Below are 17,766 nucleotides of genomic sequence, written 5' to 3'. Positions count from 1 at the left end.
TAGTTGTATGTGAATCATGATGAGGATTTAGAGCTCGAAGTTTGTAATCAATAGATGTATTTTTAATGGTGTATCACTTTTTGAAAAAAAGGTGTTTCTAAAATAGTATTTTCAGTCAATGGAAGAGTAGGATGATTCTTTATAAAGCTTTAGTTCCCCATTTTTCAGGAACACATATTTTGCTAACCACATTATGTCGGTACTAGATTTTCTGTAAATTTGTTAATTTGTCCTTTTGGAAGACTTTATTTCCCCACTCATGGTCACATTGTACATTCCTTTCCAGAGCATGAAGGGAAAAAGCAAAAGTAGTCATGACTTGCTTAAGGATGATCCACATCTCAGTTCTGTTCCAGCTGTTGAAAGGTTAGTCTGGTATTAGTGTGATCCTAAGTTCTTATTTACTGGCTCAGATAATTTTCTTGCTTCCTTTGTGAGTAAACAGTCAGTACTCGTAAGTCAAAAAAGTTAAACCCAGACCAAAAAATAAAGCATTTTGATAATGGAAGTAGAGAACTTCTAGTATGACAGAAGCATTCTCATCACTTTCATTCTTCTTGCTATCTACCTACCAATTAATTAAATTTAAGATTAATTGTTAAACTTTTACCTCTTAGGATAGTTTGAATACTAGAAACTGTTTGCTTTAACAGTTTAATGTTTAATTAAAAAATGCCTTGCTAACTTCTTTTTTGAAGCATTTTTGTCTCAGTTGGTATCACGGGTGAACAAATTGTTGAAGGTTTTTGTGAAGAAGTCACCACTTTTTGGGCCAGTTCACTGACTGTAAATTCTCATCTACTTTGAAGGGTTAACACAAAGTTGTCTTGCTATCTTTGCTGCTTCTCTTTGAGAAGGGAAGATGTCTTGGTGTTAAATATAATTGCCCTGGGCCAATGTCTCAAAGGGGACTAAAATACTGTTGTACTGAGTTTAGCTCATTGTTAAAAATCCTATTTCAAAACAATCTTTTCTCAATATCCTTTTATTTGAAAGATTTGGTTTTATTAGCCAGAATACTTCAAGCCAACAGAAGAAATTGGTTTTTGCAGACCTCTATTCATAAAAATAGCACTGTTGGTTGTTGTCTGCTTTTTTTCTTTTAAATTCTAGTGGACTTATATATCTTCTAATGGAGCATACCTTTTATTTTATTTATAAAAAATGACTCCCTTTTAGAATGTTTCCATCTGCTCTACAATGCCATTCTGCAATTCCTATGTTGAATCAAATTTTTGGAATGTTAATCCCAGCAAACTGTTCTAAATTTTTGAATTATTAAATAATTTCATTAATTTCGCTTTGAAGCTAAAATTTGTGTTTTACTTTTTTTTGTAGTGAAAAAGGTGATGCAGCAGATTTAGATGATGTGAGTATTAATTTATTATAAATACAGTTTGAACAACGTATAGAAAGTTCAAAATCTTTACAAAATTAAATTATTTTTTCTGAAAGAAATGTTTATTTTATGCATGTACTATAAGCATGTTTTAATTGATTGCATTTTTAAAATGTAGAGAACCTCATATTAATATAGAAATTTAAAAATCTATTATTTCCATCAGGAAATATATTTCAGAAGGTATACATCTGCCTCAGAGTAAAACCTATCAAATATAAGTGCCTGTCCTCAAAATTAACATTGGTAAATGGAGCTTAAGGGAAAGAGATTTTCACCTCTCTATATCTGACCTTTTAAAACTTTAGTTACATATTTTGTAATGAATTTCTCAAAATAAAATTTTCCTTCAAAATAAATAGAAATTATTCTTTCTGTCTGTGAACTCTAACATCTTACTGTTCACTTTTACATGATTGGTTGCAGGGTAAGGGTAGTGAGCAGCTTCCCACCCCTCAAGACACAAGGTATATGTTTGAAGTTTCCTACCCTGCAGTAGAGAAGTCTGTAGGATAAGGGATTGCAGCTTTGAAAGCAGGCCAGTGTTCTGGGTCCATAGGGCCCTGTAGGAAAAGAAAAATGGATACATTTGGATTTTTGGTAAATAGGTACTATTGTCAGACAGACCTGGATTTAAATCCTAGATCCTCTACCACTGACTAAATTACTTAATCTCTCTAACCATTTGTAAAATGGGGCTAATAATGCCCACCTTATAGACTTTAATTTGGGCAGAAGAGGAATGAAGGGTAGAAATACTGTCTGTAGCACACGACTTGACACAAACTATATACTTAATAAATTACAATAATAGCAACAGTAGTTGTTATTTTATAATTCTACTTCTTATATCTTCCTATGTCTTGTTTCCCTACTAAAATGTACATTTATTGAGAACATGAACTTTAAAATTAAAGCATTTAATAAATATTTGGTCATTGATGAATAGTCTCTTGCTTTAGCAGCTCTTCTACATATCTGTTTTTTTTATTTTTAAATAGTACCTTAGAGATGGACTCATCTGGCTGCTTGTGTACATTTTAAAAAGTGATTCTGTGCAGTATAGATGGTATATCTGAAGAATAATAGTATGCATTTATTTCAGATTACCCTTGTGATCTAGCTTGTAAGTTATAATTTATGGGACAAAAAATTAACTAGTTTAGTTGTATGTGAATCATGATGAGGATTTAGAGCTCGAAGTTTGTAATCAATAGATGTATTTTTAATGGTGTATCACTTTTTGAAAAAAAGGTGTTTCTAAAATAGTATTTTCAGTCAATGGAAGAGTAGGATGATTCTTTATAAAGCTTTAGTTCCCCATTTTTCAGGAACACATATTTTGCTAACCACATTATGTCGGTACTAGATTTTCTGTAAATTTGTTAATTTGTCCTTTTGGAAGACTTTATTTCCCCACTCATGGTCACATTGTACATTCCTTTCCAGAGCATGAAGGGAAAAAGCAAAAGTAGTCATGACTTGCTTAAGGATGATCCACATCTCAGTTCTGTTCCAGCTGTTGAAAGGTTAGTCTGGTATTAGTGTGATCCTAAGTTCTTATTTACTGGCTCAGATAATTTTCTTGCTTCCTTTGTGAGTAAACAGTCAGTACTCGTAAGTCAAAAAAGTTAAACCCAGACCAAAAAATAAAGCATTTTGATAATGGAAGTAGAGAACTTCTAGTATGACAGAAGCATTCTCATCACTTTCATTCTTCTTGCTATCTACCTACCAATTAATTAAATTTAAGATTAATTGTTAAACTTTTACCTCTTAGGATAGTTTGAATACTAGAAACTGTTTGCTTTAACAGTTTAATGTTTAATTAAAAAATGCCTTGCTAACTTCTTTTTTGAAGCATTTTTGTCTCAGTTGGTATCACGGGTGAACAAATTGTTGAAGGTTTTTGTGAAGAAGTCACCACTTTTTGGGCCAGTTCACTGACTGTAAATTCTCATCTACTTTGAAGGGTTAACACAAAGTTGTCTTGCTATCTTTGCTGCTTCTCTTTGAGAAGGGAAGATGTCTTGGTGTTAAATATAATTGCCCTGGGCCAATGTCTCAAAGGGGACTAAAATACTGTTGTACTGAGTTTAGCTCATTGTTAAAAATCCTATTTCAAAACAATCTTTTCTCAATATCCTTTTATTTGAAAGATTTGGTTTTATTAGCCAGAATACTTCAAGCCAACAGAAGAAATTGGTTTTTGCAGACCTCTATTCATAAAAATAGCACTGTTGGTTGTTGTCTGCTTTTTTTCTTTTAAATTCTAGTGGACTTATATATCTTCTAATGGAGCATACCTTTTATTTTATTTATAAAAAATGACTCCCTTTTAGAATGTTTCCATCTGCTCTACAATGCCATTCTGCAATTCCTATGTTGAATCAAATTTTTGGAATGTTAATCCCAGCAAACTGTTCTAAATTTTTGAATTATTAAATAATTTCATTAATTTCGCTTTGAAGCTAAAATTTGTGTTTTACTTTTTTTTGTAGTGAAAAAGGTGATGCAGCAGATTTAGATGATGTGAGTATTAATTTATTATAAATACAGTTTGAACAACGTATAGAAAGTTCAAAATCTTTACAAAATTAAATTATTTTTTCTGAAAGAAATGTTTATTTTATGCATGTCAAATTCTGGAAAAATTTGAAAAGTAAAAATCATTTATTTTGGCATTGGAATATTTCCTCCCAAGTGTGTATTTTACTACAAAATTGGAATTTTATATATGAATTTCTAGCCTGCCTCTTCTCTCCCATAACATTACATAAATACTCAAAATTCAGATGTTATAATTTTTACTATGTTAAAAGTTTAAATGTTGATGGGTGAATATCCTACATGATATATGGGGAATGCTTGGATCAGTCATTTATAGTACTATTCCTTTTTTATACATACATTTCAGAAGATTCTCATTCAAGACTATTTGATCTTTATAAGTTGTACTGGCTAATAAAGCTAATAGAAGGAAAATTTTATTTTAATATGTAAGAAATCAAGTTTTTCAAATTATACATATGCCACTTTATGTAAAAACTCATTGATCTGTGCATTGTGTAATTCAGTAGGAAGTATATAACTTTCCATGCATGAATACAGATTTATCTATTACTACAGTCAAATGAGAGGGTTCTCTCTATGTATAAGTAGAGAGAAGATGAATATCTGACCTTGTTAAGAAAACCTTCCTATAAGAGATGATGCTGTGTTATGTCTTATAGAAGAATTAGGAGTTAACTAGGTCAAAAATAAAGTGAAGGGTAGAGTTCCTCTAGCTCAGAGAACAGCATATGCTAAAGCAGGGAACTAAGGAGAGATTATACCTTATTTAGGAAATACAAGCTAAGATTTAAAGTTTGCAGGAGGCTGTCTTGTGAAGAGCAGGGAGGGAGAGTGTTGAAGGTAAAGGAAACTACATGTGCAAAAGACTCTGGAGCAGGAGAGAGTTTGGAGTGTTCTGGGAGCTGACAGACAGCAGGCCAGTGTGAACAGTGCAATGACAGGAGGCAGAGTGGAATGAGGTTGGAGAGTTTGGGTGGGGAGTGGTAAATTCTACAGGGTTTCATAGGTCTTGTGAGGAGTTTGAATTTCATCCTAAAAGGAATATGGAACAGGTGAAGGGTATTTGTTAAAAAGAAGGTTGCTATGGTCAACTTTGCATTTTAGGAAGATTACTGTTGGCAGTGTTATAGAGCAGCGGTCCCCCACCTTTTTGGCACCAAGGACTGTTTTCACGGGAGACAGAGACTGGGGATGGGGGAGGATTAGGAGGGGATAGATTTGGGATGATTCAAGCACATTACATTTATTGTGCTCTTTATTTCTATTATTATTACATTGTAATATATAATGAAATAATTATACAACTCACCATAATGCAGAATCAGTAGGAGCCCTGAGCTTGTTTTCCTGCAACTATACAGTCCCAGGAGATAGTGACACCTGAAGTGTGTTGCTCATGTCCAGTCTACTCTGTAATCTCATTTTGGTGGCTGTCACTGCAGAAAAGCCTGCTTCACAAAGATTGGATGTTGGAAATGGAAGCAGGCTTTTCAATGCCTTTGTGGCAATCTCATGATATTCCGCCTTGGCTTTAATCCAGAACGTATGGAGATTTGAAGTTGTCTCAAACATACTTTTAAGGCCGCCGTCATTTGTGATCTCAAGCAATTGATCCTCTTCTAGCACAGACAAAGTCGATTCACATGGCTTAGTTACAAATGGGTCATGGATCCATTCCTTCCCAGTTCAGGCGTCTTTGTGGTTGGGAAGTAATGCTCAGACTCTTTTAAAAGCTGAGATAGGTGATCATGCACCAGCTGGGGGAAAAAAGGCCTTGGCTCAGTCTCTTTCAAAATCTCTGCTAACATTTGAAACATGTCAAAAACCTCAATGTTCACTTGTCGCCCCCATAATTCCAGTGTGGCTTTGAATGCAGCCACTCTATCTGCCGACTTGAACACAGTTGTCCTATCCTGAAGTGACAGATTGAGTTCTTTGAGCAGGTTGAATATGTCACACAAGTAAGCAAGTTTTGCAACCCATTCTGTGTCACTGAAATGTGCTGCCAGTGGTGACTGTTTTTCTGAAAGAAATCTCTGGAGCGGCTCTCATAACTCAAAAACTCTGGCCAGTGATCTACCTTTAGAAAACCATCTAACTTCTGTGTATAAGAGAAGATGTGTGTGCTCTGCATCCGTCTACTCACAGAGCTGTGCAGACGGACAGATGTGAGTTAACAGCATGTATTACATTTTAATGTGGTTGATAATTTTAATTACATGCTACAAAATATTGTTTAGTTCAGGTGACATTTTTCAGCTAGCCAATATTTCTCTATGGATGACACACTGCGTAGACTCACGTTCACAAGCAACCTCCTTGACCTGAGTAGAGAAACCGGAAAGCCCTCCAGTCATGGCAGCCGCTTTGTCCGTGCATATGCTGACATAAAATGACCAATTCAGTTTTCCTGATACGTAGTCATTCAAAGACTTGAATAGTTCTGCAGCTGTGGTGTTGGTTGGCAACAAAAGTGCACATAATGTATCTTCGTGAAATCCTCCTGAAAAATATATCTCACAAAACAAGCATTGTTGCCTTGTTGTCAACATTGGTAGACTTGTGAACCTCGATTGTGTACCACAGTGACTCATTAATCCTCTCTAACAATTGTTACTCAATATCCTTCGCTACTTCATCAATTCTTCTAGTTATGGTGAGCTGAATGAGGAACATGTGCCACCTTTTGAACTGCAGCCTCTCCTAAAAAGTTCATGGCAAATTTCCTTAGCAGCAGGCAGGATGAACTCTTCACCAATAATAGTAAAGGGCTTCTTAGCTTTAGCAATGCAGTTAGCCACTAAGAATGATGCTCTCAGTGCAGACACATTTGATGAAGTGGTGGCCTTCAATAATTGCTTCTGTTTTTCATGTTCACATTTCTTTTGAAAAACTCCAAAGTCTGTGCATGGTCTCCATGTGGTGAAGCAGTTTTGAAGGTTTCATGGCTTCACCTGATAGCCAATTGCCACATATTATACAAAGTGGGCTTGGAGAATGTGAATCACCTGTTGCAATGAACCCGTAATTTAAGTAGAACTCTTTTTTCTTTTAAATGCAGCTTTCATTTTGTTGGCAGTCTTGGAGTCTTCTGCTGCCTTATCATTGGGCCTTTCCCCCTTTTCAAAGAAGCTCTCCAGCGACATTTGTTTTTTACTCATTTTTGCTAGGATTAGCTTGTGGGCTTGTCAAAACTGTGACTGAGATAAGTGTACAGTGCGGGAAAGACACACGGACAGAAGTGGTAAATAAAATAATGGCAGGCCATGCGCAGACTAAAATAAGTGTCAGATTCTAACTTAAAGCCTGCCTCTAAATGCAGCTGTACAATTGAAGTACATCAACTCGCTTGCCACTATAAAACCTGCCTACAGATGTAGCTTGTCACTTGCCACTCACTGATAGGGTTTTGATATGAGTCTACAAGCAATTGATTTATTATGGTCTCTGTGCAGTCAAACCTCTCCGCTAATGATAATCTGTATTTGCAGCCACTTCCCAGTGCTAGCATCACCGCCTCAGCTCCACCTCAGATCAGGCTTTAGGTTCTCATAAGGAATGTGCAACGTAGATCCCTCTCATGCACAGTTTACTGTAGGGTTCGCGCTCCTACGAGAATCTAATGCCGCTGCTGATCTGACAGGACGTGGAGCTCGGGCAGTGAGTGATACAAGCAATGGGGAGCAACTATAAATACAGATGAAGCTTCCCTCGCTCACCCTCTGCTGACCTCCTGCTGTGCAGCCCTATTCATAACCAGTACCAGGCACCAGTACTAGTCTGCAGCCCAGGGGTTGGGAACCACAGTTAAAGAGGATGAACAAGAGGAAAAAAACTGGAATCAAGGAGAGCTACTGGGAAGCTATTGCAGGAGAGCTTGATGTAAGACCACAGCTGGGAGATGGGAAAGAGATTAACTTGAAAGAGGTCTGGGAAGTGACTGATTCCATACTATGAAATGAAGGAGGAGGAGTCTAGGACAACCACAAGGTTTCTGTTTGGGCAACTTGTTAGATTGGTACAAAACAAAGTGTAGGCTTGAGGTAGGGAGAAAGATGAAAAATAGGTTAATTTTGTGCATTTGGAGATTGAGATTATTTGGAGACATCTGTGTAACAATAATATGGGTCTAGAAAATAGAATCAAGGTATAGGCTGGAATGTAAGACTATACATTGCTCTTAATATCCTGGGTAGGACGAGGTCATCTTAGGATAGTGTATGGTCTTTAACCTGTTTTGTGTCCCAGAGCCTTTGAAATGATTAAAACTGTGGATCCTTTCCTGGGAAAATGTACTATACACAACCAAAATTGTATGAATTTGCAGGGGATTTTTGTTGTGTTGTTGTTAGATTTTCTGAGGCCCAAGCATGGAAGGCTAGGTCCCTGGTTATCAACTTTTAGTGCTTAAGAATTACTTAAACATCTTGCTAAAAATATTCACAATTCCTATCCCTGGAGATTTTGGTTCAATGAGTCTGCAATGAGCGCTAGGATTTTACGTTTTTAACGTTACAACCACATAATATAGTCTGAGGACCAGTCTTTGAGGACCGTTGCTTTAGGGGTCCACAAGCCTCAAGTGAAGAATCCTTCCTCACTCTGACTCCCCAGATTAAAGATTCACAAAAGAAAATTAATCCACTTGGGGTAATTTCTTTCTTCTCCTTCCCTCCCTTCCTTTTACTTTCCTCCCTATTAATGCTGGGAGCTATTCTGGAAATTGAAGTTATAGCAGTAAGCAAAACAGGCCAAAATTTTAGCCCTCATGGAATGTTTGCTCTAGTTGGATGAGAGACAATAAACACATGAATATTTAAAATATATAGTATATCAAATAGGTGATAAATGCTTTGTTAAACAAACCAGGGAAGGGGACTAGAGAGAACTAGAGACAGTTGGGTGGTTTTTGCCATTTTAATAGGGTGATCAAAAAGTATCACTGAGAGGGTAACATTTGAGCAAAGATTTGAAGGAGATGAAAGAGGAAGCAATGCAGGTATCTGGAACAAGAGTGTTTCAGGCTAGAGAGAACAACAACTCCAAAGTTGGCTAGTGTTGTTGGGCTGGAGTTGTAGGAGACTATGTCAGGAAGGTATGATTGTACAGGGCCTTGAGTGAGGTGGGACTCCACTGGAGGATTTTCAGAAGAGGAGTGATTGCTATGACTTAGATTATAGAAATAAATATCAGCTTCTCCACTATACCACTTCTACTTGAATTAATCCCTGGTTGAGGTTAGTATGCTGGCCCACTACCTCCAGAAGCCACATTTCCCGCTGGGATAATAATAGGAACATAGGTACATCCAATATCTTGGGTGATACAGGGGAGCAGTCTGTGCTGCACAGAGTTGCTGGGCACAAATTGAGTAAACAACCTTTCCTGGAATATCCCATACTTACACAGTTTGCTTAGAGCAGGACCCAAGGCCATTCCCACCTGGAGCAGATTCTTCAAGCCCTTACTAATTCAGAACAAAACAAAACAAAAAACAAAGCTGGTCTAGAATGCAATGAGGAGAGCCATTGGATGCAATGGGTCTCTAGAAGTGAAAGGGGAAATTGAATGCCTGGCAAATATTCAATTTCAGTTTCTATAGGATGGAGAAGATGAAAGTGCAGAGCATGATGAATGTATTGATGGTGATGAGAAGAACCTGATGAGAGAAAGAATTGCAAAAAAGTTAAAAAAGGACACAAGTGCAAATGTTAAATCAGCTGGAGAAGGAGAAGTGGAAAAGAAATCAGTCAGCCGCAGGTGAGTCAATTATTGTGCTTCTAGATATCAGAGTTTTTGTCTTTTTATACTTTATTTTAATTAAGATTGAATCCTCTATTCAACTAATTTGCGAACTACCATTTTCATAATGTTTGATAAATGTAATAGTGGTACAAATTGGCCCATTTGAGAGCCTAAAAGAAATAGACCAGGCTTAAAGTAAATACAGCAATGGGCCTGTGAATCAAATTCCACTTCATTTCTCTCTGATCCTGTTTCAGAAAGACTCTATAAGTTGTTATATATAGGATGAGCAATATATTGGCTAAATGTGGAAGAATGTGTTTAATACCAATGAGAGAACAGCAGAGTAATTGTATAGAAAGAAAAGAGACATCCTCAAATAATTTGAGTAAAATTTGTCAGAACTGATGAAGAAAGTACATGGGCCTGAAAACATTCTTAAAGGTCTTTTCAAGTCTGACCTACCAAATACCATATACGCCTCCTAATCTCAGTGGTATCATGAAAGAAATTTCAGCAAATTATGAAAATTTCACTGTCTGCTGATAAAAGTTTGTTGGATTTTGTGACTCAACATTTTATTCTCCTAAAATTCAATTTAAGTGAAAAACTTTTCCCTTTATTTTTTGTGATTCTATTATTACAACTTTATGGTATATGTTGTAAATAATGTTGCTTTAAAAAATAATAGTATTTGTTTTTTGCAGATAGCCTACATTTGGGGGTAAGATAATTGTAACTACATATAAATGATATTTCGCTGAAATTTCTTTCATGATACCACTGAACAGAATTTAAAAGGGAAAATACAGTTTTTCTCTCTAGTCTAGAAATTTCCATGATTGCCTCATGACCACATATTTTTGAGTTCATAAAACTTCCAAAATCATTAGTACTTTAGGTCAGTTATACCAGCTTCACTGTAGTTTAAGTTAGGGGTGGGGAACCTTTTCATGTTGGAAGGCTGCATTAATTTAGCTATAATCAAATAAGGCTGCATTCAAGAAACTTCAATTAGATACACTTAAAAATGTACGTTATTTTCTAAAAATCTAACTATCATGTACTGAATAATTTCAAAAAATGAAACTATTTATTAATTTTAAAATTAACTAACCTTTTAATGACTTTGTTGTGTCTGCTTTTTGTTGGAAAGCATTTGAATATTTGATTGCAGCACAGAGGTTGGTGCTCTAGACAGGTATCAGTCATTTGTGACCTTAAGGGCGTCTTGATTTGGGTTAAGTAGGAGAATGTGGATTCAAAGCAGTAAATGGTTGAAAAGCAAGAAAGCATTCGGACATGTTGTACTCATGTTTACCTAAAATATTTAAGCCACTTTTGGAGACTTAATTTATTTTTCTTCTCCTTCCCTCCCTTCCTTTTACTTTCCTCCCTATTAATGCTGGGAGCTATTCTGGAAATTGAAGTTATAGCAGTAAGCAAAACAGGCCAAAATTTTAGCCTTCATGGAATGTTTGCTCTAGTTGGATGAGAGACAATAAACACATGAATATTTAAAATATATAGTATATCAAATAGGTGATAAATGCTTTGTTAAACAAACCAGGGAAGGGGACTAGAGAGAACTAGAGACAGTTGGGTGGTTTTTGCCATTTTAATAGGGTGATCAAAAAGTATCACTGAGAGGGTAACATTTGAGCAAAGATTTGAAGGAGATGAAAGAGGAAGCAATGCAGGTATCTGGAACAAGAGTGTTTCAGGCTTTTTCCTCTGCAGTGAATATATAAAATGCTCATAAATTTAAGGTTAGGTGATTTTAATTTTGCAAATTATACTTGATTATAAAAAGGGAAAAATTGCTAATATGAATGGATATATAAGCTCCTATGTAAGAAATTATCATAAATACTAAGCTTCAAGTGATAAGATCAAGAATGTCTCATAATTTAAACATCACATTCATGTGAAACATTCTTTAGAATAACCAATACCCTGGGTCAGGTCACCATCATCTCTCACGTGGATTTACTAAAGAAGCCTCTTAACTTGCCTCCTCCAGCCTTTCCCCTTATTATGGACTGCAGGTTTGTGACCCCCCAGATTCATATACTGAAGCCCTAACCCACAGCATGATGTTATATGCAGGTGGGGACTTTGGGAATCCCCCCTCCCCACCCGACCACAAGAAAACACAAGAAGGCAGCTATCCGTAAACAAGGAAGAGGGCCCTAGCCAGGAACCAAACTGGCTAGCACTTTGATCCGGACTCCCCAGCCTACACAACTGTGAGAAATAAATGTCTGTTTTTTTAAGCCATCAGTCTATGGTATTTTGTTATAGCAGCCCAAAACACCCCCTCTATCAATCCATTCTCCACACTAAATACAATCTCAATGTATCATTCACCTGTAAAAATTTTGGCTAACACCTGTCCCTGAGATAGCCAACACACTTTAGAATGATACTGCAAATCCACGCTGAATACCTCATCTTCAACTTTAGCATGTTACAAAACTGGTGATGCCATGTTACGTTTGCACAAATATAGTTAACAATACGTATAACTTATTGCAAAGTGTCACCTAAAATAGTACCTTTAGCACAGAGATTCTGCTGATGCAAGATACAATGAAAAGAAATGAGATCATCTGGATCTGTTAATATATTGTTTTATCTGTGCAGTAAACCCTTCCTGTCATGGAATATGCACCATCTGCCCATACACTCACTAAATTTGCCAAATTCAGTCCAAATTCATGACATTTATCTTGACAGTTGTTGAAGATATCTATTCCCAGGGCTCTGTTTGCAAGAGTGCCCAAAGCAAGTAATTCTTCTTAGCAAGGAAAATCTTCTGTTATGACCCGAATGATGTATAAAAACTGTGCTGAGTCAGTAGTATCAGTTGATTCATCCAAAGTGATCGAATAATATGTATTTTCCTTTTGAAGTATTGCATGAAGTTGTTCTATTAAGTCGAAGGCTAATTCCTGCTGCTGATCAGTTATGATTCTCCTTGAAAGAGGTAGTTGTTTGTACTTTGAAATGTTATCAGGGTCTAAGCATCCTACAACTTTGACAACGCATTCTTTCACAATTTTTACATCAGTGAATGGCTTCCCTTTTTTCCCAATCATGTAAGCTACTTTATAAGTTGCTTCAGTGGCATTATTTCCAGGTCTTATTACTACTTGAAAGAATTGTGTTTGCTTTTGCTTTTTATCTTTTAATTTCTATAATACAATCTTTCATGCTTCTCCCTCTAATTTAAAATTTTTGTGGTCCTTATAAGTGTTACAGTGCTGATGAGCATTGAATTTCTTTAATGTTGATATTGCAGTATCACAAAGCAAGCAAATCATCTTATCTTTAGTAGAAACAAGATAATATCGCAATTCCCAATCCTCATTTAAAAATCTATTTACTTCCTTCAGCGTTTGCTTAGTCTTCTCTGACATGATGGGCTATTAAGCAGAGAGAATTAAAAAAATACTATTGAGCTGTGCAATTATTCATAAATTCCACTGCAAACAGAAACACTATGCACCTTTCTCAAAAGCTGATAACAGACTGGTATACGCAACCCCCATAAACTCTTGCCAACTAGCTTCATGCAGTAGTGGTGCCAATCAGGCGGGGAAAGTTAACACTAAATCCTGAGCACGGCAGCTGTAAATTTAGCCCTTATGGCTTACTAATGTTCTAATTGTGCCAGTCAGTCTGGTAGGATTATTTTGTTGAAACCTATTTTATTCTTTGGTATTTTAAATACATTCATTTTAAAAATAAAATAAAAATACAAAAGATGAACAAAAATGTATTAATAAAAATAAAAATTTGTTCTGTAAAATTTGGATTCAGTCAAAAGGCCGCACTTAAGGACCTAGAAGGCCACATGTGGCCTTAAGTTTGCAGGTTCCTACCCCTGGTTTAAGTCTTTGGACTTAATTTTATGGTTAAAAAAAATAAAACACAAAATCCAGAAAACATCTAAGAGCCTTAAAAAATTGTAATGTGGTGAAAGGTAATTTTATTTAAAGGAAAGTCACCTCTCAGTTTGAGATAGGATGTCAGGTTGAAATCATTATTCAAAAATTGGTGCTCATGATAATACACAAACTTTTCATCTGGATGTGCTTGAAATAATCTGTTATCCTTTGGTCATTTTTTTTATTTAAGCACTAGGATCAAAGACTAGACTAGCCTACCAGCCCCTTAGGCAAGGAGCCAATCAAAGTATAATTTTACTGAAAATTTGTGGTATTGCTACTACTGGTAAGGAAACATCTGGAATCTCTGTTTATCACTTTGGATGTTAAACCTCCAAGCAAGTTTATTGAGTACCTAATATTTAAGCTGGGGAAATGGTATCTAACAAGATATTTTTCAAAAAATTTACGTAGAGTAGAATCTTCTACTAATAATGTATTGTTGACAATGTGTCTAGTTGTGCCTTTAAAAAGTACTTAAGGGTTCAGGGGCAAAAAATTGAAAACACTTCTTATCTTCCCCCATTATAGAGTAGGTACTCTTATACCTATTCTGACGTCTTTAGAATTTCTAGTCCCTTGCCTCCTCCCTTTTTAAAATATATCAATCCCACTCTCTTTCTTCTCTATGCCTATATGTTTACTATTGGATGCTGCTCAGCAGAACCACGCAGCCACGTAAAAGTTGGCGTTATGGATTTCTAGTTTCCAGCCTCAGCTGTGCCTCCGGTGCTTCTCTGTTACTCATTCTCCATGATGTTGACTTCAAACTTCAAATTCCTTCTCAGCAGATCACCTGACTTCCCGTTTTATGAAATGAGAGTAAAACTTTTTCAACCTTTATTCCCTTCTCTCCCCCCCTTGCCCTTTCAGACCATTTCTAACCTCCTTCTCCTCTACTTTAAAGGGAGAGGAATCCCTCTACCTATGCATAGTGATTCTATCCTTTCTTTCCTTTCTCTTCAGTTTTCTCTCTCCACCAGATCTTTCCCTAAGCTTGTGAATAGGCTTAAGCCTCTCCCAGCATTCAGTAGTAAAAACAAACAAACCCACTCGATTTTATTTCCTGTCCCCATCTCCTTACTTCCTATGTATTTTTTTTTTTTTTTTTTTGAGACAGAGTCTCACTCTGTTGCCTGGGCTAGAGTGCCATGGCCTCAGCCTAGCTCACAGCAACCTCAAACTCCTGGGCTGAAGCGATCCTCCTGCCTCAGCCTCCCGAGTAGCTGGGACTACAGGCATGCGCCACTATGCCTGGCTAATTTTTTCTATGTATATATTTTTAGTTGTCCAGATAATTTCTTTCTATTTTTAGTAGAGATGGGGTCTCGCTCTTGCTCAGGCTGGTCTCAAACTCCTGACCTTGAGCGATCCACCCGCCTGGGCTTCCCAGAGTGCTAGGATTACAGGCGTGAGCCACCGCGCCCAGCCCTATGTATTTTTAAATATACATCATCTGGCTTTCCCTCCACCACTCCACTGAAACTACTCTCTCTAAGGCCATCTAATGGACAATCTAATGGCTACTTTCCAGTTTTTGTTTTTCTTGTTCTCTCTGCTGTGGATATTTTATCTCTTTCCTCTTAAAACTAATCTCCCTCAAGAGCGTTGCTACTTAAATTGTGATCTGTGGACCAGAAGCATTAATATTGCCTGGGAACTGGTTAGAAATGCTGAGTCTCAGGCCCTACACCACACCTTTTGTATCAGAATCTGCATTTTAATAAGATCCCCAGATGATTCGTATCTGCATTAAAGTTTGAGAAATGGTCCTCTAGACTACTAATTTTTATCCTCACTGCTACTAGATTAGTTCAAGTTTATATCATCTTAGCTTCAAGATCAGCAACTTGCTACTATATTCTCCCTGGTGCATACCTATTGTACCTTGTTCACATTTCTATGATAGTATGATATTAGGTTATACACTTTTTTCTTCTTTGTGTACCCTTATATTGTAACTTTCTCGAAGATAGTGATCGTGTCTATTTATGTTTGTATCACCATGTGCAAACATTATAGGTACCCAAATATTATATAAATAAATGAACAAAAATGAATAAATCCTTCTTTGACAAATCGCTTTCTCCTTTAGATCTTGTAAGTAGCTTGCTTGGCTTTTCACATGGAATTTATTGATTTACCTCTCCCTTGCCTAAACTAAGCTCCTTTGGAGACTGTGTCTTATTTATAGTATCTTTATATCCTCAGACACTAGTATAGTGAGCATAGAGTAATTGGTCACCAAAATTTGTGGACTGGTTGGATGAATAAAAAAGGAATACATTTGTGTTTCATTATAGGAGTGTTTTTCAATCTCAGTTACACATTAGATTTAGAAGAAACTTTAAAAAAAATATTGATGCCAGGCCCCACACCAACAGATTCTGAGGTAAAACCTGGGTACATGCTTCTTTTACTTTTTAACTTTTAATGTAAGTATAATATAAATACAGAACAAATCTGTAGAAACTGTATTTCATTGTGCACGTATCACAAGTATACAGCTAGCTGAATTTTACAAGCTATGTATATCCATATGCCCATCACCCAGATCAAGAAACAAAATTGCCATTACCAGAAGTCCCCTTCTTACCCCATTCTGGTTACTCCCTCCCATCCCCTAATAATAACCACTTTTCTAACTTTTTTTAAAATTTATTTTTCATTGACAAATAATAATTGTGTATATTTATAGGTTATTATGTGATGTTTTGGTCTATGTACACATTGTTGAAAGATTCAGTCAAGCCAATTAACATTTATCACCTCACCAACTTATTTTTTTGCAGTGTAAGCATGAAAGATCTATTCTATTAGTAATTTTGAAATATACAATACATTATTATTAACTGTGGTCACCATACTCTACAATGGATCATTAAAACTTACTCTTTCAGTCTCACTGAAACTTTGTACCCTTGATCACCATCTTCCTTTTGCCTATCCTTCTTCCCCCCTACCAACCTCTGGTAACCACCTTTCTACTCTGTTTCTATGAGATCAACTTTTTTGGATTCCGTATATAAGTGAGATCATTCAATATTTGTCTTTTAGTGTCTACCCTTTTTCACTTAGCATAATGTCCTTCAGTTCCATTCATGCTGTCAAGAATGACAGAATTTCCTTCTTTTTTTAAAGCTGTGTATTACTCCATTGTGTATATATGCCACATTTCCTTTATCCATTCATCCATTGATGGACACTTAGGTTACTTCTGTATCTTGGCTATTGTGAATGATGCTGAAAAAAAATGTGGGATTGCAGATATTTCTTCGACATACTTATTTAAATCCCTTTGGATATATTTGTGGGATTGCTAGATGACATGGTAATTCTATTTTTAGTTTTTTGAGGAACTTCCAGACTATTTTCCAAAATGGTTATACTCCTTTACATTCCCATCAATAGTGTACAAGTGTTGTTTTTCCACATCCTCAGCAACACTTGTTATCATTTGCCATTTTGATAATAGCCATCAGGTATGAGATGATATCTCGTTGTGGTTTTAATTGGCATTTCTCTGATGATTAGAGATATTAAGCATTTTTTCATATATCTGTTGGCTATTCATATCTCTTCTTTTGAGAAATACCTGTTTAGATTCCTTTCCCCATTTTTAAATCAGGTTATTTGTTTTATTGCTGTTGAATTGAGTTCCCTTTATATTTTGGATATTAGCCCCTTATCAGATATATGGTTTGCAAAATATTTTCTTCCAATCTGTGGGTTGTCTTTTCACTCTGTGAATTGTTTCCTTTGCTTTGCAGAAGCTTTTTAGTTTGACACAATCCTGTTTGTCTATTTTTGCCTTTGTTACCTGTGCTTTTGGAGTCCTATCCAAGAAATCATTGCCCATAACAATGTCATGGATCTTTTTCCTCATTTTGTTTTTCTAGTACCTTTACAGTTTCAGGTCTTATGTTTAAGTCTTTTATCCATTTTGAGTTGATTTTTGTATATAGTGTGAGATAAGGGTCCAATTTAATTATTCTGCATCTGGATATCCAGTTTTCCCAGGACCATTTATTGAAGAGACTGTCCTTTACCTGTCATGTGTTCTTGACACCTTTGTTGAAAACCAGTTGATCATAA

At 36.1% G+C, this 17,766-nt stretch overlaps 1 protein-coding gene across 1 annotated transcript in view; it reads left to right on the top strand.

The window, feature by feature from the left end:
- CWC27 (CWC27 spliceosome-associated protein homolog (S. cerevisiae)) overlaps positions 1 to 17,766 on the top strand; it is a 225,672-nt gene that overhangs the window by 28,091 nt on the left and 179,815 nt on the right. Inside the window, exons 8-10 of the mRNA XM_012664624.1 lie at positions 287 to 366; positions 1,339 to 1,369; positions 9,576 to 9,733. Coding sequence (XP_012520078.1) covers positions 287 to 366; positions 1,339 to 1,369; positions 9,576 to 9,733 — 269 coding nt within the window. The remainder of the gene's footprint in view (positions 1 to 286; positions 367 to 1,338; positions 1,370 to 9,575; positions 9,734 to 17,766) is intronic.

The sequence above is a fragment of the Propithecus coquereli genome, unplaced genomic scaffold (genome assembly GCF_000956105.1).
Source record: "Propithecus coquereli isolate 6110/MARCELLA unplaced genomic scaffold, Pcoq_1.0 Scaffold9, whole genome shotgun sequence".
NCBI classification, from domain to species: domain Eukaryota; kingdom Metazoa; phylum Chordata; class Mammalia; order Primates; family Indriidae; genus Propithecus; species Propithecus coquereli.
This window is presented reverse-complemented; position numbering and strand designations above follow the sequence as displayed.